Source organism: Puma concolor, chromosome E1 (genome assembly GCF_028749965.1).
Source record: "Puma concolor isolate L17-30 chromosome E1, mPumCon1.1.hap2, whole genome shotgun sequence".
Taxonomy (NCBI): domain Eukaryota; kingdom Metazoa; phylum Chordata; class Mammalia; order Carnivora; family Felidae; genus Puma; species Puma concolor.
Genome location: NC_141680.1, coordinates 38,711,724 through 38,734,387, shown reverse-complemented (window position 1 = coordinate 38,734,387; position 22,664 = coordinate 38,711,724). Strand labels below are relative to the sequence as shown.

Sequence of the window (22,664 nt, the reverse complement as noted above, 5' to 3'; positions counted from 1 at the left end):
GAAACTTACTCTGAGAACCCCTTCCACTTTAGGAGGTACTCCACTTTGCCCTTTACCACTCGACGGTCAAGAACTTTTTCCACCACATATTCCTCTTCCTCCTCTTCTAGCACCTCCTCCACTTTCTTCTTGTTTTGTTTCTTCCCCATAGTGCCCGCCAGCTTTCTGGTCTAAAGGGTGACGCTGCTAAAGTGACAAAATAAAAAGGGCATTAGGGCACACTTTTCTTGCTTAGGTGAATATTCGGATGGTTAGAAACCCAGGGGCATCACTGATGACTTTAATAGTGTATGCTTGTATTACGTATTCCACCTTTTCGGCTTCAGTAAAAAATAAAGTTTTCTAATATGTTCTGATATGAAAGCTAGTTCATAAAAAGCCCCAACCAATCTCACGGCAAAACTCCTTTATTCTTGCATAATCACCTAACACTTTTATACCTATTCTAAGTTAAAAAGTTTCCAACACCCCTTTTAGTATAAAGCATGGCATCTAAAATGTTATTCAATTGGAAGCAAGACTCCTAAAAATAAGGTATAGACATTAAACTTACATACATAACTTACATACACATTAAACTTACATACATATAACCCTCTGATTCATACTTTCATCATATCACTAGACTTCCAACTTTTACAGTGCGAAGTAGCTTGTCCTATTTATCAAACATCTGGTTCAATTTTCCCCCTTTTTTTTTTAAATTTTTTTTTTCAACGTTTATTTATTTTTGGGACAGAGACAGAGCATGAATGGGGGAGGGGCAGAGAGAGAGGGAGACACAGAATCAGAAACAGGCTCCAGGCTCTGAGCCATCAGCCCAGAGCCTGACGCGGAGCTCGAACTCACCGACCATGAGATCGTGACCTGGCTGAAGTCGGACGCTTAACCGACTGCGCCACCCAGGCGCCCCTCAATTTTCCCCTTTGTATATGCATATATAATACAATGCATCCCTCTGCATTGTTACAACATCCTCTTCTGAGTCTCAAGGTTCTTTTTTTAAAATGTTTGTTTATCGGGGTGCCTGGGTGGCTCAGGTCATGATCTCACAAGCTCATGAGTTTGAGCCCCATGTGGGGCTTGTGCTGACAGCTCGGAGCCTGGAGACTGCTTCGGATTCTCTGTCTCCCTCTCTCTGTTCCTCCCCTGCTCGCACACTCTCTCTCTTTCTCTCAAATATAAACATTAAAAAGTTTTTTTAAATAAATAAAATGTTTATTTATTTTTGGGGGGGGGGTGCAGAGGGAGAGGGAGAGAGAGAATCCCAAGCAGGATCCGTGCTGCCAGCATAGCCTGACATGGGGCTCAATCTCATGAAACATGAGATCATGACCTAAGCAGAAATCGAGCTGCACACTTAACCAACTGAGCACCCACAAGGTTCTTTATGTGGTCTTTTCCAAATGCCATCAATGATTTACAATGTGAAAGTTTCTTCTTCGTTTCTTATTCTACTTAGCTTATTTCTGAGGTTCAGAAAGACTTATAAAAATGCCAGAATGACCATGAAATTCTCTAATTGGGGCACTGCAATAATTTGGAAAATGAACAGGAAAAAAAGAGATAGTTATCACAGATAATAAAACCTGAGTTAATTCTTTTGTAAAATACTTCTTTAGGCTGAGTAACTTCCAAGCATTTTTTCCAATGCTAAAACTCTAGTCCCCTATAATCTATTTTTAGTCCTTCAAATACAATTCAGACAGCTGGCAGGCTTAAAGCCATTTGTTTACCAATTTGTGTCAGTAGGTGGCGCCATAAGATATCAACACATCAGAACTGATATATAAAACTGGCCCAAAATCTACAAATTCATGGATCACAGCTGCCACAATGAGATACAAAGAATCAAGAGAATGGCAGATAATTCAAGCCAAATTACTACCATCTATGAATTTAAGACAATGCTGATTTGGGGCTAAACTGGTTGTTCATCCTTGGGAAAAAGAGTCTTACTTAGCCTAGGTAGAAACTCTTCTAAATATACTTTAGGGGTGTCTCACAGCTGGCTCAGTCAGAACAGCATGAGACTCTTGATCCCAGGGTTTGAATTCGATCCCTACGTTGGGTATAGAGAGTACATAAAAAGAAAATATTTAATAAACAAACTTTAAAACTGACATGTACAGAATGTCTTTTTGAAAAAGTCCACTATAGTCCATATGAAATACAACAAATTTTCATGAAGTCAGGATCATCATTATGAATCAGTTAAATTATCCACAGAAATCTTGGTTTATACTGAGATATTCCCATGTCTGCATATATGAGCAATGCTGACTTACTGAAACCTTTAACTACTAGAAAATCTGGACACTGGGGATACTGGAGATTCAAGAGAATAAGAAATGCTTCCTGCCTTTCTGATGTTTAATGTCCGATAAGAAAAATGTAGACACCACTTCCACTTAAAGGTATTCTGAACTTTTGCAAAGTAGCACGAAACACTGTTTTCTGGAGTGCTTTTAGTATGGTCTAAGGCAACACCTAAGCCCCACCTCTACAGAGGGGTTCAGAACACTACCTGTGCTCAGGTAAGAGGCATCTTTTCAACCCTCTTCCTTCTCCATTTACATACTGAAGAATCTGCTTTGCTTTCCTTCACCCCCCACCCAGTCCCTCTATCTTTTAGAGAAAATGCCACACGTTTTCCCTTCCTTCTTTTACTGAACCGACTTATCAGTGGATTGCAGTTAGCTTCATGTGCCTTTGATTCAGAGGCTGTGTGTACTTCTTTCTGGAGGGAGATGCTTTCAGGTTTTCAAAATTCTGACTGCTATACGGCAAGTGTTATTTTATGAGGAAAGAAAAATCTAATTTCCCTTCTGGATTAATTGTGTTTCCTTCCAAGAATAAATGCTCTCTATTCCTTGCTTTCTTCCACTGTGAGTTGAAGAGGTAAAGCAGGATTTACTGTCAGTCTTTGGTTAACATGCGGAGAAAAATAAACTGACCATCACCTTTAGATAACAAAGGTTACCACAACTCCCTGCATTAATTTGGTCTTGGACATTGGAAGATACTCCCTTTCTCAATTGATGGAAGGAAAATAATGGGTTATAGACCATGCAAAACAGTAATTGTTCCCTAATAACCTCTCTACCAAGTAATTAAATTTAAGAAAGTAAAGGAAAGGCATTCTATCACTAAGGCTTCAGAATTCAGAGTTATTTAAAGCCCCGTGTTATCCACATTAATAGTTATACTTGTCTTACAAAAAGAAACAGCACTGAATACTGCCCATCCGATTGTCCTACTATGAACCAAAAGGATCAGGACAGCTTCTGGTTTATCTCTGGCTACTGTAGGCCTCTTCTCCCTGTATCATTAGCATGGTCCCAAGGAGGCAGAGTCATAGAACAGAACAGTTTAACTAGCTTAACTCACTGTCTTAACAACTCAAGGGGTGCCTGGGTAGCTGAGTTGACTAAGTGGCCAACTCTTGATTTCAGCACAGGTCATGATCTCACAGTGTGTGCTTAAGCCCAGCATTGGGCTCTGCACTGAAGGAGTGGAGCCTGCTGGGGATTCTCACTCCCTCCCCACCCCTCTCAATATAAATAAAGAAGCTTTAAAAAAAAAATAAAAAAGAAGAACTCAAAAAAGAAGTGAAGAATAAACAGACTCCCACTTCTCTCTGAGCCTTTTTTAAGGAGAGAGTGTGAGTGGGGAAGGGGGAGAGGGAGAGAGAGGCAGGGAGAGAGAGGCAGGGAGAGAGGGAGAGAGAGAATTTCAAGCAGGCTCTAAGCCCAAGGTGGCGCTCCATCCCAAAGACCTTGGGATCATGACCTGAGCCGAAATCAAGAGTCAGAGGCTCAACAAACTGAACCAACGAGATGCCCTTCTCTGAGCTTTTTTTTTTTTAACCTTTTTTTAATGTTTATTTTTGAGAGAGAGAGAGAGAGAGAGAGAGCGCAAGTGGGAGAGGGGCAGAGAGAGAGGGAGACACAGAATCCGAAGCAGGCTCCAGGCTCTGAGCCATCAGCCCAGAGCCTGACGCGGGGCTCGAACTCCTGAACCGCGAGATCATGACGTGAGCCGAAGTCAGACGCTCAACCGACTGAGCCACTCAGGCGCCCCTCTCTGAGCTTTCTTAACTGGCTCATCCCAGCATCTACCTCAGGTACCAGATTCTTTATATTAGAGATTCTCAGCCAGGCTTCCCAATTTGAGTTTTTCTCTTATTTATAGGTAGTTCTATGGGGGCCTGAATAAGCGGTTTGTTAAAATCAATGTAGAAGTTGATTAAAAATGCAACCCACTCTTCCTATAGAATCTATCACCTTCAGAGGAGCCAAGAGCCCTCTTAAATATTACGAGTCAATTCTCCTATGGTTTCCAAAGGGATTATTTCAAGAGAAATCCTCCCTGAATATGACAGTCTCCAAACACTAGCAGGGATATCTGGAATTGAGGACTCTCAATTGGAATTGCTTGGCAAGGAAATTTCAAAGTAACTCAAATCAGTGTAGTAGCACAATGGAAAAATGCCTTTCATCAACACAACTTGCCACTCCCCCCCCCCCCAAGCATCCTGGCAACCAAATTATGGCATCAGTTATAGAACATGACCTATGAACATGGCCACGATCATAGAACATTTATGTCAGAACTATTTATGACAAAACATCGAAGAGGTGTACACAGGGTGAAAAGTTCCTGATTAACTCAAATCTTAATGTTTGGACAGGTCTTCTTAAGGCTTATCATGATGTTGCAGATAAAAAACCTAGAGTTGGGGTGCCTGGGTGGCTCAGTAGGTTGAGCGTCTGACTTCAGCTCAGGTCATGATCTCATGGTTTGAGTTTGATCCCTGCGTCGGACTCTGTCAGCACAGAGCCCGCTTTACTTCGGGTCCTCTGTCCCTCCCCTCCTCTCTCTGCCCCTTCCCCCATGCTTTACCTCTCCCTCTCTCTCAAAAATCAACAGTAAAAAGAAAAAAACCCCAACAAACTAGAGTTAACTAAGCTGCTATAACTTTTATCTAAATATTTACTGAGTCTGCCACATTTTAAGATGCCTAAAAAAATAATACACTTGTATCGAACTTTAGAGTTTACAAAGTGCTACCTCACGTTACATCATTTGATCCTTCAAAACCATCCTGTGAAACAAACCACTGAGATGTTATCGACACCTCATAGATAACAGATTTACAAGAAATAAATCACCTAAGGTCACATAATTAACAGAGCAAGCACCTCGGTAAAGACAGCAAGGCTGAGTGACCTAAGGGCCCTGCTGCACACACACAACTAGGAGCTAGCCACACATCTGTAGGAAGTCTTCCCTTTGGCCTGTACAAGGACAGAGGTCTCTTTAAGTGGATCCTTCCTACAGTTTGTCATCAGTAAATAAGGAAGTGACTGATAATGATTTTCTTTTGAAAAGACCTTGTTGGGAATGCAAGCTGGTGCAGCCACTCTGGAAAACAGTATGGAGGTTCCTCAAAAAACTAAAAAGAGAACTACCCTATGACCCAGCAATTGCACTACTAGGCATTTATCCAAGGGATACAGGTGTGCTGTTTTGAAGGGACACGTGCCCCCCCCCCCCCATGTTTATAGCAGCACTATCAACAATAGCCAAAGTATGGAAAGAGCCCAAATGTCCATCAATGGATGAATGGATAAAGAAAATGTGGTATATATATACAATGGAGTAATTATTCGGCAATCAAAAAGAACGACATCTTGCCATTTGCAACTACGTGGATGGAACTGGAAGATATTATGCTAAGTGAAATTAGTCAGTCAGAGAAAGACAAAAATATGACTTCACTCATATGAGGACTTTAAGAGACAAAACACATGAATATAAGAGAAGGGAAACAAAAATAATATAAAAACGGAGGGGGACAAAACAGAAGAGATTCATAAATACGGAGAACAAACTGAGGGTTACTGGAGGGGGTTTGGGAGGGGGGGATGGGCTAAAGGGGGTAAGGGGCATTAAGGAATCTACTCCTGAAATCACTGTTGTACTATATGCTAACTAATTTGGATGTAAATTTTAAAAAATAAAAAATAAAATTAAAAAAAAAAGAGGAAAAAAAAAAAAGACCTTGTAAGGTATGGCTGTTAAAAAAACCAATGATTCCTAATTGGTTACTGGAATACAAAGGTATTCATTGTTAATTAAATCAGGAGGCAGTAACAAAGCATTGGTTGTTAGGGCCCCAGCAAGTCTTTGGAATCTTTTAAATCAACAAGTGCTAGATGGTGCAGATTTTGTGAAGTTAAACACCTACCAAGTAGGCTGAAGACAGCACGGAAAAATGCCAATTTTAAGAAACCAAAATTTATCTATAGTGTCCCAATGAATCCAGGAATGATGTAAATCTGAAGCAAGAGTCATGAACTCATAGCTCTTTCAAGAGAAAAAAACCCACACATCCTCCACTAAGGCAGTTAGAAGCTAGAAAACAGGAACAATGCTACTTGAAAGCAGAAGGCAGCATAGTATCAGATACAAGGCATTTTATTTTGTTTTTGAGTAGCTGGTACTGATTTCTTGCCAGCTTGAAAGATCAAATTCCAGGTGTCAGTACAAGGTAACAACCACAGACCTCTGAAACCAAAGCAGTAGGGCTTTTAGCTAAATGTTAAGAAAAATCATTCAGAATGTTGGTCTGGTGAGGTGACCACCTCTACTAAGGAAGAATTCATAGGAAAGCAGACTTTGAATAGAGAGTTTTCACCCATAAGAATCAGAATGACCTACGGAGTTTAAAAATACAGATACCCAGATCCAATGACATAGAAAGTACGGTGTGTGTGTGTGTGTGTGTGTGTGTGTGTGTGTATACACACAGACACACATATATAATACACACATACTAACCATAATACAATGTATTCATATTCAATTACAAAAATATTTAATGTAGGAAATTACAATTCCTTGGCCCAAAACCTGTCAGCCTATTTATGTTTTTTTTTTTAGTGTTTATTTATTTTTGAGAGAGAGACAGAGCACGAGCGGGGGAGGGGCAGAGAGGGAGACACAGAATCTGAAGCAGGCTCCAGGCTCTGAGCTGTCAGTGCAGAGCCTGGCATGGGGCTCGAACCCATGAATTGCAAGATTGTGACCTGAGCTGAAGTTGGATGCTTATCGGACTAAGCCACCCAGGCGGCCTAGCCTGTTTATGTTTCTATACATAAACACAGATATATATTAAGTGAAAATAGATATTATAATTCTACAACTTGCCTGTAATAAAATGTACTATATCTTTGACACTGTTCCATAAAGATCTCCATTAAAAATTTTTTTTAAATGTTTATTTGTTTTGAGATTGAGTGCTAGTGGGGGAGGGGCAGAGAGAGAGGGAGACTGGAGAATTCAAAGCAGGCTCTATGCTGTCAGCGCAAAGCCTGACATGGGGCTTGAACCCATGAACCGCAAGATCCTGACCTGAGCCAAAGTCAGATGCTCAACCAACTGAGCGCCACCCAGGTGCCCCAAAGATCTCCATTCTTAACAAGCTGCATAGTATTCCATATTGTATGGACACATCATATCTAACCATTTACCAAGTGATGAAAATTTGGGTTGTTGCCAATTTTCTATTATTACAATGTTCTTTGAACATGGCATCTGCATCTTTAAAACCTCCTTAGCAGATCTGTATGACTCTTGATCTTAGGGTCATGAGTTCAAGCTGGGTGTAGTTTGCTTAAAAATAAATAAATAAAATAAAAAGCTCCTTAGGTGATTTGATGCATATCCTTGGATAAAAGCCATTGCTAGAAGAGGATTGGCAGAAACTACATTCCTCAGGTGAAATTACACACATTATTACAGATATAAATCAATTCTCAGAGTTAGCTAAAAGGCAGGTGAACATTTTACTTTCTCCATCCAATTGAGAATTAACTGGAACAATAAACTAACCAATGTTCATGAAAACAAAACGATCTCTGTATCACATTCAACATCATTCAATCTAGATTTTTTTTTTTTTTTTGGTACTAGCAATTGGAAGAACACTGCTTGAAAGATCCTTATATAGTTCCTTCCACCAAAAGAAAGCTAGTATGAGCACCAGAAAAGTCCCTTTCCTGTCCCTACCTCTCAAAACAACTTTATGCCTATAGGTAGTTATATATATTTGCTCAGTTTCCTAATAAGCAAAATAGTATAACAACCCTCATGGGATTGATGCCTTTGAGGTGAGCTTTTATGACCTTCTAGGATTAAATCTATTTATATATTTGCATATATGTTCTACTTCATTAGATTACTGCTTCAAGTTTAAAGATAGCTTTCTGAAGCCCAAAATATTAAGACTCAATAAGAAAACAGCACTTCCATCCTGTGTATAGCTGAAATTCATGGCTAAGTTTTTAAAACCAGAGAGCAACTCCAGAACACACTCAAGAAGGACCCAGGTCTGGCTGGAACCAATAATTACGAAAAAGAGAAACCCAAGATCTCATTTCTAGAAAACCAAGACAGAAGAGCTGCCAGAGACTGAAAAATCACATTTCATATATCTTAAGTGTAGGAATTTCTTCTGCTCTTCCTTTTATCTGGCCTATACAAGAAAATGGCAAAAGGAATTTATCTTCCTATGAAGACAGATGAGAGAGGTGAGAAAGGAAGTTCTAAATACAATGGAAAATGTCAACAAAATGGTTTATTTGTGAAAATAATTTTAAGATTTCTGAAGATCAATGTAAATACCAAAAATCAGTTTTGATGATCCAAATAGTAAAGTTTTATAACAAACTTTAAAAGTTGAGATTTCAGGCTCAGTTTTCTTTTTTTTTTAAATGTTTATTTTCGAGAGAGACAGAGATAGAGACAGAGCACAAGCAGGGGAGGGGAAGAGAGAGAGACACACACACAATCCAAAGGAGGCTCCAGGTCTGAGCTGTCAGCACAGAGCCCAATGTGGGGCTCGAACCCACAAACCAAGAGATCACAACCTGAGCCAAAGTCGGATGTTTAACCAACTGAGCCGCCCACATGCCCCACAGACTGTTTTTACATACTAACTTTTTAAAAAAGGCAGCCATCCAATTAAATGAACAATGGTCTAAGTATTCATAGCACATTTATTGAGTTCAAGACAAAAATGACAATCATCCTTGATTTCATTCCACTCATCTTCCATATCTAGCCTCTTATTAAATCCTATTGAGTATGTATCTTTTTTTTTTTTTATTTTTTTTTCAACGTTTATTTATTTTTGGGACAGAGAGAGACAGAGCACGAACGGGGGAGGGGCAGAGAGAGAGGGAGACACAGAATCAGAAACAGGCTCCAGGCTCTGAGCCACCAGCCCAGAGCCCGACGCGGGGCTCGAACTCACGGACCGCGAGATCGTGACCTGGCTGAAGTCGGACGCTTAACCGACTGCGCCACCCAGGCGCCCCAGAGTATGTATCTTAAATATCTTTCAATTCATACATTTTTCTAGCCTTACTACTACTATCATCCTATTTGCAAGCCATCATCATCTCTTGTTTGGGTAACTCCTGACCAGATTTATTCTCAACACTAGCCCCTCATTTAAAATGCAGGTTTCAGGATGCCTGGATGGCTCAGTCGGTTAAGTGTCCGACTTCGGCTCAGGTCTTCTGAGTTTGAGCCCCACATCGGGCTCTGCACTGACAGCTCAGAGCCTGGAGCCTGGTTCAGATCCTGTCTCCCTTTCTCTCTCTCTCTGCCTTTCCCCCACTCGCACATGCGCGCGCTCTCTCTCTTGAAAATGAATAAGCATTAAAAAAAAATAAAATGCAGATCTCTTCATATCATTATATGTGGGCATCTGAGCTGAAGACCACTACACCTAACCTATCAATCACAATTACCTTGCCCTTTGCCTCATTCTTTCATTTGACCAATTCCCTTACCTAAAATGTCCTGTTCAGGAGCTTTCCCAAAGCCTCAGGCTAGGTTTAGGTTAATTCTTCCTATGAACACCCTCCTACAGTATTCATCATTTAACAATTATCTTTTTGGTACCCATTATGGGTAAGGTGCTAGACAAAGGGGGTGAGCAACAAAGACAAAAATCGTTGGTCTCTTAGAATGTGTGTGTGCGTGTGTGTATGTGTGTGTATATATATATGTATATGTATATACACACATACACACGCACACACACATATACGTATACATATACTTGTGATAGTTAATTTTATGTGTTATACTGACTGGGCCACGATGCCCAGATATTTGTTCAAACATTTAGAATTTATTTTCTAATGTGGATGAGTGCCATGAGTGAGCATGAGTGGGGGGTGTGTGAATACATGCATGTGCAGGCAGAGGAGGGCACGGACAATAAGCAAGAAGATGTTGTGATAATTACTATAAAGGAGACAACTCAGCAAAAATCAGAAAAACACACCATGTGTAGGGAATAGTTGGTTCCAAGTCCTAAAGTGAGAAGAGGTTGCTTTATCTGAGGAACAGAAATGTGGCCAGTTAGAAAGAGAGGCTGAGGAAATGGCCAGTAAGGATGAGGTAACTACTGTGCATATCACTCCTCACATCACTCCTTCTCTCATCTAGCCCCTTTTTCCATTATTCTCCTATTGCCTCTTTTGCTTCTAGCTTAGGTTTAAGACCTAGGCATTAATAGCTATAAAAGTTTCTAACTACAACTCTCCCAGCATTTAACACTATCTATTAAAAAATAAATAAAATTAAATAAAATAAAACCAATAACAATTTACTAAAAGCCAGAGTGGAATATAGGGTAACCAACTCACTGGCGAAAGCACTGAGAGGTCCACATTGCAGGAACCCTCTCAGACCCAGGCAAATGGAGCTATTTGTTCAGGCCAGTGGGATATGCAGACACACAAGAATCACAGGTTTTTGAGAATCCCTTAGTGGTGAGTAATAACAACATAATAACAGCTAAAATTTACTGAATACTTAAAACAATGCATATAAAGGCATTCAATCCTCACATCAACTCTATTAAACCCACTTCACAAATGAGAAAACTGAGGCTTATGAAGCAAAGAAAATTTCCCAAAGTCCCCAGAGCCAGGCCTGAAATATAAATACAAGAAAACAATGCAAGTTGAACTTCATTTCAACAAGAGAAATGTAAGAGTATATAATAATTAGCAAAAGAAAATTAAGCAAAAATAAGTAGCCACAAAAGCACCAGAGGCTTGGAAGAATGAATGGCTAGGGTGATCAGGAAAGAGTTTAAAAAGTTGGGATTGAAGCCAAGCTCCAAGAGTATTTGAAAAGGTGGATTGAGGAGGGCAATTTGGCTTAAGGAACGGTGGTGAACAAAAGCAATGAGGTATGTCTGAGGTAGATGGTGTGTAAACCAGTTTGGGCAGAGTAGACTAAAGAGTAAAGGTAACCACTAAAACATTTTCTACAAGGCCCCTTCTCCTTAAAACAAAGACCAAACTCCTCAGCGCAACACCTAACACCCTTTCATTCCAACCATTCCGTCCTTCTACTCCCTCACAAAACCTACACTCCTGTCAAAACTATAAACTGCACACCGTCTCCACAAAGGCTTTGCTCATTATTAAGTGCTCCTGCCCAACACCAGCAGTCAAAATCCTACCCATCCTTAAAGATAGGGCTTAAACAACCCTACTTCCATGAAGCCTACTCAACCTAGCCAATCACTGTTTCTTTTTTCTCAGTTTCCATTGTTTCTATTTTTTGTAATATTTAAAAAAGTTTAGACAGAGCCGTGACAAGGGGAGGACAGGATGGGAGGAGAGAGGGAGAGAGAGAGAAAATCCTAAGCAGGCTCCATGCTGAGCATCCCACAACACTGGGCTCATGACCTGAGCCACAATCAAGAGTCGGATGCTCAACTGAGCCACACAGGCACCTCTCTTTCTGTTTTTATTCAGACACTCAATCAAAGATAGGTCTGGGCCCTGTGTAACATGTTGAACCCTGTATGGGCAGGAAGGATATATGTCTCAGATGCCAAAAATCAGGGAAGAGAAGTCTAAAGCTGTCAGCATTTTAGGGAATAATCAGTAAAATCTGATCTGCAACCCCAAAATGGAAAACAAGAAAGAAGTACACCTTTGCTGAGCATTAGCAACTACATACCAGTCATTAAAAGGCAGGTGAAGGCATGTGTAGTATATACTCAATTTGTAGTCCTCCTGACTCATGTTTCTAAACTGCTGTTAGTCTGTTTGTTAGCTATGACTGTTTGGGAGGTAAATGCTTTCCAGATGGAAAACTTTACTGAGCAGAAAACAACTTGTGCCACAAACCCAGTAGCAGGAGTTTCATTTTTAAAGGAATAGCTGCCCTTGAATTCCAGGATCTAGGACTAGAATACTGGTGTGCTAATCAAATTAAAATTTTATCTGAGCTCTATCAGAAAGTTGGCTATCCCCTTTCAGGATGCTGATGGGGATGAAACTACAGATATAGCTTTGGGTTAAGAGGCCACAGGGATATGCAAATATTAGTAGGACACAGTGATAACTGGCAAGTCTTTCAGTTTAAGATGAAATAAAATTAGAAAGCTGGACCAGAATTACAGCTAAGTTGGAAATTTTTTTTAAAGTTTATTTATTTATTTTGGAGGGGGGAGGGACAGAGAGAGAGAATCCCAAGCAGGCTCTGTTCAACCGACTGAGCCACGCAGGAGTCCCAGCTAAGTTGGAACTAAAAGCAGAGACCAAAGCATTCACAGATAACAAAACAAAACCAGATCATTGACACTAACCTCTCAAATACCACAGTTCTGTTAGGCTCTCAATGTGTTAGCTACTATTAAAGAGAAAGGCACAATTTCACAGACAAATTAGGTTACCCCCCCTTGGTCAGCAAATCGTAAAAGTGGGCGCCTGGGTGGCTCAGTCAGTTGAGTGTCCAACTCTTGATTTCGGCTCACGTCATGATCTCGTGGTTTCCGGGAATGAGCCCTGAATTGATGTCCATGCTGGCAGTCTGGAGCCTGCTTGGGATTCTCTTTTCTGCTCCCCTGCTCGTGTGCACACGGTTTCTTTCTCTCTCTCTCTCTAAGTAAATAAACTTTACAAAAAACCATAAAAGCTGAAAGCAGTAAAGATTTAACACAAATTATTCAATTCAAATACTAACATGATCTGAATTTTGCCCATATTTGAGTAACTTTTCCAATTTTGGGAGAGGCTATTCACTTTTTCAGTAGACATCACTATCTGGAAATACAATTGTTTTTAAGTTTGTTTGTTTGTTTGTTTGTTTGTTTGTTTAGAGAGAGAGAGCGAGCTTGAGTGGGGGAGGGGCAGAGAGAGAATCCAAGCAGAATGCCAAGCTGCACTATCAGTGCAGAGCCCGATGTGGGGCTCAAACTCACCAATTGTGAGATCATGACCTGAGTTGAAACCAAGAGTTGGAGGCTTAACCGAATGAGCCATCCAGGTGCCCCTGGAAATACTATTTATTTAAATTTATGCAAAGACCCCAAAAGATTTTTCAAGATACTTCTAAAACAAAATATTCAAATTATATAGCTTGCTGTTAAAATCCAGAACCTGGGGCCTCTCCAGGTCCTCACCTAAGGTATTTAAAATGGTCACTTGCACAATCTGCACACCAAGCTGAGTATATAAAAACTAATAAGACAGGGGCGCCTGGGTGGCTTAGTTGGTTAAGTATCCGACTCTCCATTTTGGTTCAGGTCATGATCTCACGGTTCATGAGTTCAAGCCCCAAGTCGGGCTCTATGCTAATGCAGAGCCTGTTTGGGATTCTCTCTCTCAAAATAAATAAAACTTAAAAAAAAAAATTAACTGTTAAGACAAACATGCCAAGGACAACAGTTATACTCTGCCCAATGTTATTGATCAAAGACAGGAAAACTAATTATATAAATGCACATTAATTCATTCTGCTAACACATGGAATTCTAAGAAAGGATCTCAAAGCCATATACTGAACAATCTAAACTACCTACATTTAGGTGAACAAGAAGCGTAGCCCCATTCTATGTGAGCCCACATACTAGCCATTAGCATTTTGTTCCAAAAACTCTTCAGAGAAATAACCTATGAAGTGAAAATCTATCAGGCCTAATGCAAAATCCGTTATACTACCAGAGATAGTATATAAAAAAGGTGAGATTCTGATGGATAAACTACTAGAGAATGACAAAAGTGAATCAATTCTTTTTAAACGGTATGAAGTGAAAAAGAAACACTTTCCTGGTCCCTAAAATGGGCACAAGATATAATAGTTTCTTTTTATTTTTTTAAGCTTATTTACTTGTTTTTAAGTAATCTCTACACCCAGTGCGGGGTTCAAACTCACGACCCTAAGATCAAAAGTCACATGCTCTTCCAAATGAATCAGCCCAAGTGCTCTTATATAACGGTAGCTTCTTTTTAGAGGTTTGGTTAGACAATTACCAGTATCTTCCAGTCAAAAATGCAGAAGTCTAAGGTATTCTTACTTGGTCCCTTTCAATCAAGAAGCTAGAAGCACCAGGCTACACACTATTTACATCTTTAATGAAAAACAATTCAGGCTACAGCAGCCAATGAAGAAAAATGGCACCAAAAGGAAAATCGGAAATGAAGACCCTGAACCTGCCCTAAAGCTTTAGTAAGGTGCTACCAGTTCCAACAAGTTGCCCTTTAACAATACTACTTACAATATAAATGTCTGCAAGCACCTAGGGAGGAACACAGGTACTAATTTTCCAAATGTATTCATGCTTCTATTCCAAAACACTGGACCTTTTCAGAGTTATTCTAAACTGGTAGCATGATTCTTAATACAACTGAGGAGGCTATCTTACCCCTGACCAGAGTTTCCAGTACAACTGACCTTTTGTAAACTCCACCTCAATTGAGTTAAACCAATACAAGTCCGCAAATAAAGCCGTCCATGAAAAATCTTCATTTGAAGCTCTGAAGTACTGCTCATTTTGTATTCAAAATTTCCAACAACAAAGAAAGGCTGGCTAAAAAATCACAAGAGCCTATGAAACAAATCTCACGATCTCACAAACTTTTCCTCTTTGTCTCCCCACTTCCCACATCATTTCACACTCTCTCTCACTAACTTAATTCCTTACATGTGAACTCATCTACACATTTCTATGATTTCACTGCCCTTTGCGACCAGTAACGATCCCAGATAAAAACTTACGGGACTAATCGAGAAATCAAAGCAGAAGCGCTACACTTGGTATATTAACTCCCTGAAAGGAATCAAAGAGTAAAGATAGCTGAAAGCCTAGAAAAGAGGAGAAATCTTGTTTTCATCCCTTCTGCACACATTCTTTTTAACAGCCTCCCCACCGCGCGAGGAGGACCCATCGGGAAGCAAGGCAGCCCCTTTCACACCTAACTGAAATACTCCCGGGGCCTCCGCCCTATTTACCCTAACAGCTCCTCCCCTTCCAGATCCAAGCCAGGCACCTCACCGCCCTTCCCTCTCCTAGCCCCCACTCCAGGTTATCCAGCAGATGATCTCCCCAAGAAGCACACCTTGGGCTGCCCAGCCCCCTCTCCAATTTCCTCGAAGTTACTTCTCCTTAGCCCGGCGAGCGAAATGCCTCTGACTGCCCCAGCCAGACCCGATATTCTCAGAATGCGTTCGAAACCGAAGGTCTCGCAGCCGTCAACCCTCTCCACTCATGTCCAAGCATCAAGGTTGCCCAGCTTGTCCCCTTCCCAATTTACTCAAGTGTTTCCTCCCCAGCCCAATCCAGCAGCCGCGCACCCAACCACGTAGTATTGTCTTGTTGGTCTACCCAGGCCCTGAGGAGAGACCCGCCAGTGCTCGGCCCACCCCGAATCGCTTCTATCTCCAGCTCAGGATACGCCGCCCGCCCCGCCCTCTCCATCCTTCTCGCGCTCGGCGCCCGGCGCCCGACCCCCGCACCCGGCGGAGAGCTTCGCGCGGGAAGGGCTCGGGACCCGGCGCGTTCCTAGCTCCCGACCTCGGCCGCAAGCGCGGCCCCTCACCCAGGGCTACCGCTACCGCCGCCGCCACCGCCGCCGCTGCCGCGCACCTCCCCCCAGCTCCCCGCTTCCCCTCCTTTAGCGGGCTCTTCACCTCAGAGCAGCGCCAAAGAGCCCGAGAGGAATCGGTGCCGCGCTAATGGCGCGTCGCGTCGGGCCGGCCGGGGGAGTGGCGCCCAGAAAAGCAACAAGCCGGTGGCCTCAGTCGAGCCCCTCACTGAAGCGGCGTACCGCAGGCCCCGGCCAACGGCCCTCCCCTCGGACGAACAAAAGAGCCTCGCACTCGGCGCTACCCGCCGCCCACACTGCGCAGGCGCGACGACCCTCCGCACAGTACTATGGGACTTGGAGTCCATCCCAGACTACAAGTTCCAAAGTACTGCGCGCGTGCTACACCGCCCCGCGGAGTGTGCGCGGGGTTCGGGGAGTTTTAGTTTTTTAACAAGCGCCGGAGAAGCTCTAGTTTAGAACGTTGCGACCTAGGGAATTAGAACGTATGGTTTTACGAGCGAGCCCCATGATGCTTGGTACGAAAAATCAACCACTTCTGGACAGTTCACGTGAATCCTTGACATTTTTGAATCTAAAGAGGTTTCTCACCAGACCTTAAATCGCCAATAATCTCTGTAATCCTCAATTTCTGCCCCAAATCTCTGTAAGGCTCCTACTTCTCAGTGTTTATAAATTACTTCCCCTTCAAAGTCTTGCCTGATTCTTTAGACTAGGTTAGGTCCCCCAGGTAGTTTCCTCATCAGGGCCTCCAGAACTTCTCGAAATTTTTCGTTGACTGCACCAAGCCAGAGCTCTAGTGCAGAACCCCCTTATCTCCGTGAGCACTCCTCACCCAGCCACCTCCCAAGACACCGAGAAAGGCAAAAAACCACGCTTATTCTTCTTCGAGACAAACTGTTTAGTTCTGACTTCAACTATCTCGCTGTCCCCAACTCTGTTCATATGGAAATTCAGTCTCCCATAACGTTTACCCCACTTTATTGTCATTAATGTCTGTCTTCTGTTTTCTAACCTCCTGTAAGGGCAGAAACCTTGCCGCCTTGTGTTGTTCACCACCCTATACTCAATGCCCAGTACAGTCCCTGGCATACAGTTGTCAAGCAATATTTGTTGAATAAATGATTAAGTGAATTAATGAAATGTCCTACCTGACAGAAAGGGCAGGTGATCAAGCTTTCCTTCCTTCATCTCTTCACATCAGATTTGTGGGGTTTTGGTTGGTTGTGCTTTTTTATTTGTTTGTTTGTTAACTCTTTTGTGCTTCTTTTCCCTATCAAATCAGGAATAGAACTACCAGAAGATGATTTTTTTTTTCCTTCTTTACTCTGAATATTCACATATCCTCCTAATCAGAGGTAAAGAGGAAAGGCAACCAGTCTATTGTACTCCACTTCAGAATGCGGGAGCCTGTGTGTATATAACAGTTTTGCTGAGCCAGGCACTGTGCAGGGCTGTGGAGAATTGTCATGTAAGAAACCCAGCTCAAGAATATCATAATACTTTTGCTAAGACCGCTGTGGGAGCACAGGGAAGAGGGCAATTCTTCCTGAGACCTTGGGTTGGGTGTCTATGAAGAGGCAAAAATTCAGCTACTTACTTCCTCCTAAAGTGTCCTGTTCTGTGTGTAATAACTTTAATGATGAAAAAATTAATTCTAATAATATAAGCTACATATTATTGAGTGCTTACCCCAGCACTAGGAATTCTCTTAAGGTCTTGATTAATGTTATTTAATCCTAAGCAACGCTGGGAAGTGGGAAGTACTATTTCCATTTTACGGAAAAGTTGTAGAATCTGACTAATGGCATTCATCAAGAAAGTGGTGGGATTGCAATTTGATGTCATGTCTAACTCCCAAACTATAATTCTGTCTATGTGAAATGCTGCCATCCCGAATTCCTCATATTGAGCTGAATTCGGCTTTCCCATGGAAATACCACCTACTCCTCCTAGTTCTGGGTGTGTGGCTGTACACAGTTATGTTCGGTAAACGTAATTCCTCTTTCATATTCCTTCTAATATTGAAATTCAGCCTTTATGTCTCCCCCCCGCCCCAAGGTCTTACTTTTCCAGGCTAAATATCACCATTTTCTTAAACCGTACATCATAGGAAAATAGTTTTGGGTCTACCATATCTAGTCTGTTATTAAATCCTGGCTCTTTATATGGGTATTTCAAAATAGGGGGAGTCATCACTGCACAGCTGTTCTACACCATTCTTGAATTAAGGGAGTCAAAGGTACCTTTTCTTTTTAGGTAGCAGAGCACCACTGGTTTATGTGAATCTGCAATCAACTCAGAGCTCTCTTGTTAATGATCTATTCTGGAATTCTGCCAGGGATGAATGTCAAACTCTCAAGCCTAATGTTTCTCCGTAACAGTATCTTTTTTGAAAATCTTTTAGGATCAAATGGGTTTAGTTCTTTTCTCTTCCCATAAGAATGGTGGCATTTTAAGTTATTCAGACCCTCAGAGTTTCTTTTCCTTCTAAGGGTAACAGCAACTCAGTCATAGTAATCTTGCTCAAGACAACATTTGAAGTCACATTGCTCATGCCCACAGGAAATGTGTCTCTCACATGAAGTTCCTAAAATCTCAAGGAATGTGGGGAAGAGAGGAAGTCTGATGCTGCAAAAAAGAACAAGGACTTGGAATCAGGCTGAACTGGATTTAGTTCTGTCTCTACTTTTTGCCTGCTGCGTAACTTTGAACAAGCTCCTTAACTTCTCTGAGCCTCAGCCAACAGAGAAATCTGAAACATGGAAACATTACCTAAGACCTACCTTGCAGCATTTCTGTGGGATGGACTGTAATGCATAAAGGGAATGCCTGTATATACTGGCACTAATAAACAGTAGCTATTTTAGGTACAGCACATAGTTGCTTCTCATGTGATTTAAGGAGTGGGGGAAGTACAGAACTTTTTTTTTTAATGTGTTTTTAAATGTTTATTTATTTTTGAGAGAGAGATAGAGCGTGAGAGGCAGAGGGGCAGAGAGAGGAGTCACAGAATCCAAAGTAGGCTCCAAGCTCTGAGCTGTCAGCACAGAACCAGACGCGGGGCTCGAACTCATGGACTGTGAGATCATGACCTGACCTGAAGTCGGACGCTTAACTGACTGAGCCACCCAGGTGCCCCAGTACAGAACTTTTGAAATATTTTCTTCCCCACTGTCTGAAATTCTTTATTTCATTTTCCCCCAATTTTTAAAATGATGGTAAAATATACACAACATAAAATTTACCATCTTAACCATTAAAAAACTTTATTTTAGAGACAGTGCTAGTGGGGGAGACGGATGTGGGCAGAGAGAAAGAAGCTTCACACTCAGCACAGAGCTGGAGGCAGGGCTCGAGCACCACAGCCCTGGGATCATGACCTGACCCAAAATCAAAAGTCCAACGCTCAGCGTTCTGAGTCAACCAGGAACACCACCCCCCCATCTTAACCATTTTTAAGTGTACAATTCAGTGGTATTAAATGCATTCATAATGCAGTGCAACCATCATCATCATCCATCTCCAGAACTCTTTTCATCTTAAAGACTGAAACTCTATACCCATTAAACAAAAACTCACCATTCCTCCTCTTCCTAACCTCTGGCAGCCATTATTCTACTTTCTAAGATTTGGACTACTCTAAGAATCTCATATAAGGGGAATCGCACAGTATTTGTCTTTTTGTGACTGGCTTATTTCCTTTAGTGTAATGTTCTCAAGGTTCAAATGTTGCAGCGTGTGTCAGAACCCCCCCTTTTTTTTGAGGCTGAAGAATATCCCTTTGTATGTATATATCACATTCTGTTTATCTATTCATCCATTATTGGCCCTTTGGGTTACTTCTGCGTTTTAGCTCTTATAAATAATGCTGCTCTGGGGCGCCTGGGTGGCTCAGTCGGTTAAGTGTCTGACTTCAACTCAGACCTCAGCTCAGATCATGATCTTGTGGTCTGGGAGTTTGAGCCCCAAATCCAGCTCTGTGCTGACAGCTCAGAGCCTGGACGTGCTTCGGATTCTGTGTCTCCCTCTCTCTGCCCCTCCCCTGCTCACACTGTCTCTCTCTCTCTCAAAGTAACAAATAAACATTAAAAAAAAACATTAAAAAAATAATGCTGCTCAGAATATGGCCTACAAATATCTTTGTGAGACCCTGCTTTTAATTCTTCTGGGTGTTAAAAGACAAAATTCAACTAAGAAAATTTAAACATTAAATTGGCTTTATTCAATGATTATGAATCAGGCAGCATCCCATCTAGCAAGTAGAAAGGGGCTGAGCATACAAAATAGAAGGCTTTAAAAATTTTTTTAAAATGTTTTTATTCATTTTTGAGAGACACAGAGAGAAAGAGTACGAGCGGGGGAGGGGCAGAGAGAGAGGAAGATAGAATCTGAAGCAGGCTCCAGGTTCTGAGCTGTCAGCACAGAGCCTGATGTGGGACTCGAACTCACAAACTGTGAGATCATGACTCGAGCCAAAATTGGACGCTTAACAGACTGAGCCATCCAGGCGCTGCTAGAAGCCTTGTTTTTTTTAAATCTCTACGCCCAACACGGGGCTCCAACTCACAATCCTGAGATCAAGAGTCATATGTTCTACTGACTGAGCCAGCCAGGTGACCCCAAATGGAAAGCTTTTATAGACAGAAGGTTGGCAGGGATGAGGAAAAATTAGATTACCTATCTTTCTTTGGGAGACGGAAGGGTCTTTCAGGCAGATTGCCTCACTGGTGCCCACAAGGTTACCTCACTAGTTAAGAGTACATTCCTGGGAGGGGCTGAAACAGAAATTAGGTTAGATTTTAAGTCTTGGTTTGTTGACACGCGCTTAGCACAAGTGACTCCATTTTGGATCCGTTTTTGGCTTGTTTAACCCTTCTTCAATTCCAGAAGTGGAATTCCTGGATCATATGGTTTTAATTTTTTGAGGAACTGCCAAACTTTTCCACAGCGCCTGTACTACTTCACATTCCCTCCAACAGTGCACAAAGGCTCCAATTTGTCCACATCCCCACATTACTTGTCTTTTACTGTTTCTTTGATAGTAGTCATCTCCTAATGGGTGTGAGAGTCTTTGTTTCATTTTAACTACTACTTGAAATTCTATTGTTAAGGATTTAGTCATTTGGGGCTAACAAGCACTCTCTTTTAAAAGGCAAATATACTTGAGAGCTATCTGTCTTTCTTACCTCCCCTGGTCAGTGTGATTCTCACGTGACTTCCTGGTAGTTACTGGACTCTAGTTAAAACCTATACTTCTCAAATCTTGCACCTGTAGCCTTGACATTGATTGATTTTCTCATGCAAAGTGCTAACTGCCTGAAGAAGTACTAGCATTTTAGGTATAATAGAGATTGGCCCCATTATCAAGTGTTAGAAATTACAGTTGAAAAAATAAGGTCAATAAAACATAAGATATGGCACTATGAAACCTTATTACATTCAAATTGTTTAATAAATTATTGTTTAATATTCATTTATTTATTAAATTTTTTTTTAATGTTTATTTTTGAGAGAGAGAGCACGCAAGCAGGGGAAGGGCAGAGAGAGAGAGGGAGACACAGAACCCCAAGCAGGCTTCAGGCTCTGAGCTGTCAGCACAAAGCCCGATGCGGGGTTCAAACAGACAGACCGTGAGATCATGACCTGAGCTGAAGTTGGACATTTCAGCGACTGAGCCACCCAGGTGCCCACTAATAAATTTACTTAAAAACATTTATTGAGGGGCACCTGGGTGGCTCAGTCGGTTAAGCATTCGACCTTGGTTTGGGCTCAGGTCATAATTTCACAGTTTGTGGGTTCGAGCCCCGAGTTGGGAGTTGGACTCAGTGCTGACAGCGTGTGGAGCTTGCTTGGGATTCTCTCTCTCTCTGTCTCTGCCCCTCCCCTACTCACGAGACACATGCACTTTCTCTCTCTCTTAAAATAAATAAACTTTGGGGCGCCTGGGTGGCTCAGTCAGTTAGGCGGCCGACTTCGGCTCAGGTCATGATCTCACGGTCTGTGAGTTCGAGCCCTGCGTCGGGCTCTGTGCTGACAGCTCGGAGCCTGGAGCCTGGAGCCTGGAGCCTGTTTTGGATTCTGTGTCTCCCTCTCTCTGACCCTCCCCCATTCATGCTCTGTCTCAAAAATAAATAAACATTAAAAAAAATTAAAAATAAATAAATAAACTTTAAAAAATAAAATGAAAAAAATAAAGACATTTATTGAGTAACATATGAGGCAATGATGCTAAGCCCTTATATTACTTATAATATAAGGTCAGGGTGTTTTCCTGTTTGGCTCACTGCTTTATTCATAATGCCTACAGCAGTGTCCAGACCCATAGAAAGGGCTTAATAAATATTTGATGAATGAATGGATACATTCTGCAGATATACTCTGCGGTTCTCCAAGTGTAATCCACAGACTCTGGGAGTGCCTAAGAGAATTACAGGGAGTCTGCAAGGTCAGAACTATTTTCATGATAATATGAAGACATGATTTGCTTTTTCACTGTGTTTACATTTTCACTAATGGTGCAAAGACAACAGCAGGTGAGATGGCTGGCACCTTAGTGTGAATCAAGGTGCTAGACTCATGGTATTCTCTTCTGCCACACCTATGCAATAAAATAATTAAAAAGCCATTTTCAAAAATTAAAAAAAAAAGCCACTTTCAGGGTGCCTGGCTGGTTTACTCTGGCTCATTCAGTAGAGCATGGGACTCTTGATCCCAGGGTTATAAATTTGA

General features: G+C 41.7%; 1 protein-coding gene across 2 annotated transcripts in view; it reads right to left on the bottom strand.

Annotated features, from left to right (window-relative positions):
- CBX1 (chromobox 1) overlaps positions 1–22,664 on the bottom strand; it is a 29,641-nt gene that overhangs the window by 5,127 nt on the left and 1,850 nt on the right. Inside the window, exons 1-2 of one of the 2 annotated variants that reach the window (XM_025917603.2) lie at positions 16,018–16,224; positions 10–186 (exon numbers count right to left, since the gene is read on the bottom strand). In XM_025917603.2, coding sequence (XP_025773388.1) covers positions 10–149 — 140 coding nt within the window. In that variant the 5' untranslated portion in view covers positions 150–186; positions 16,018–16,224. Of the gene's footprint in view, positions 1–9; positions 187–16,017; positions 16,225–22,664 lie in introns of those variants that run through there. The other variant, XM_086687098.1, reaches the window with a different exon arrangement.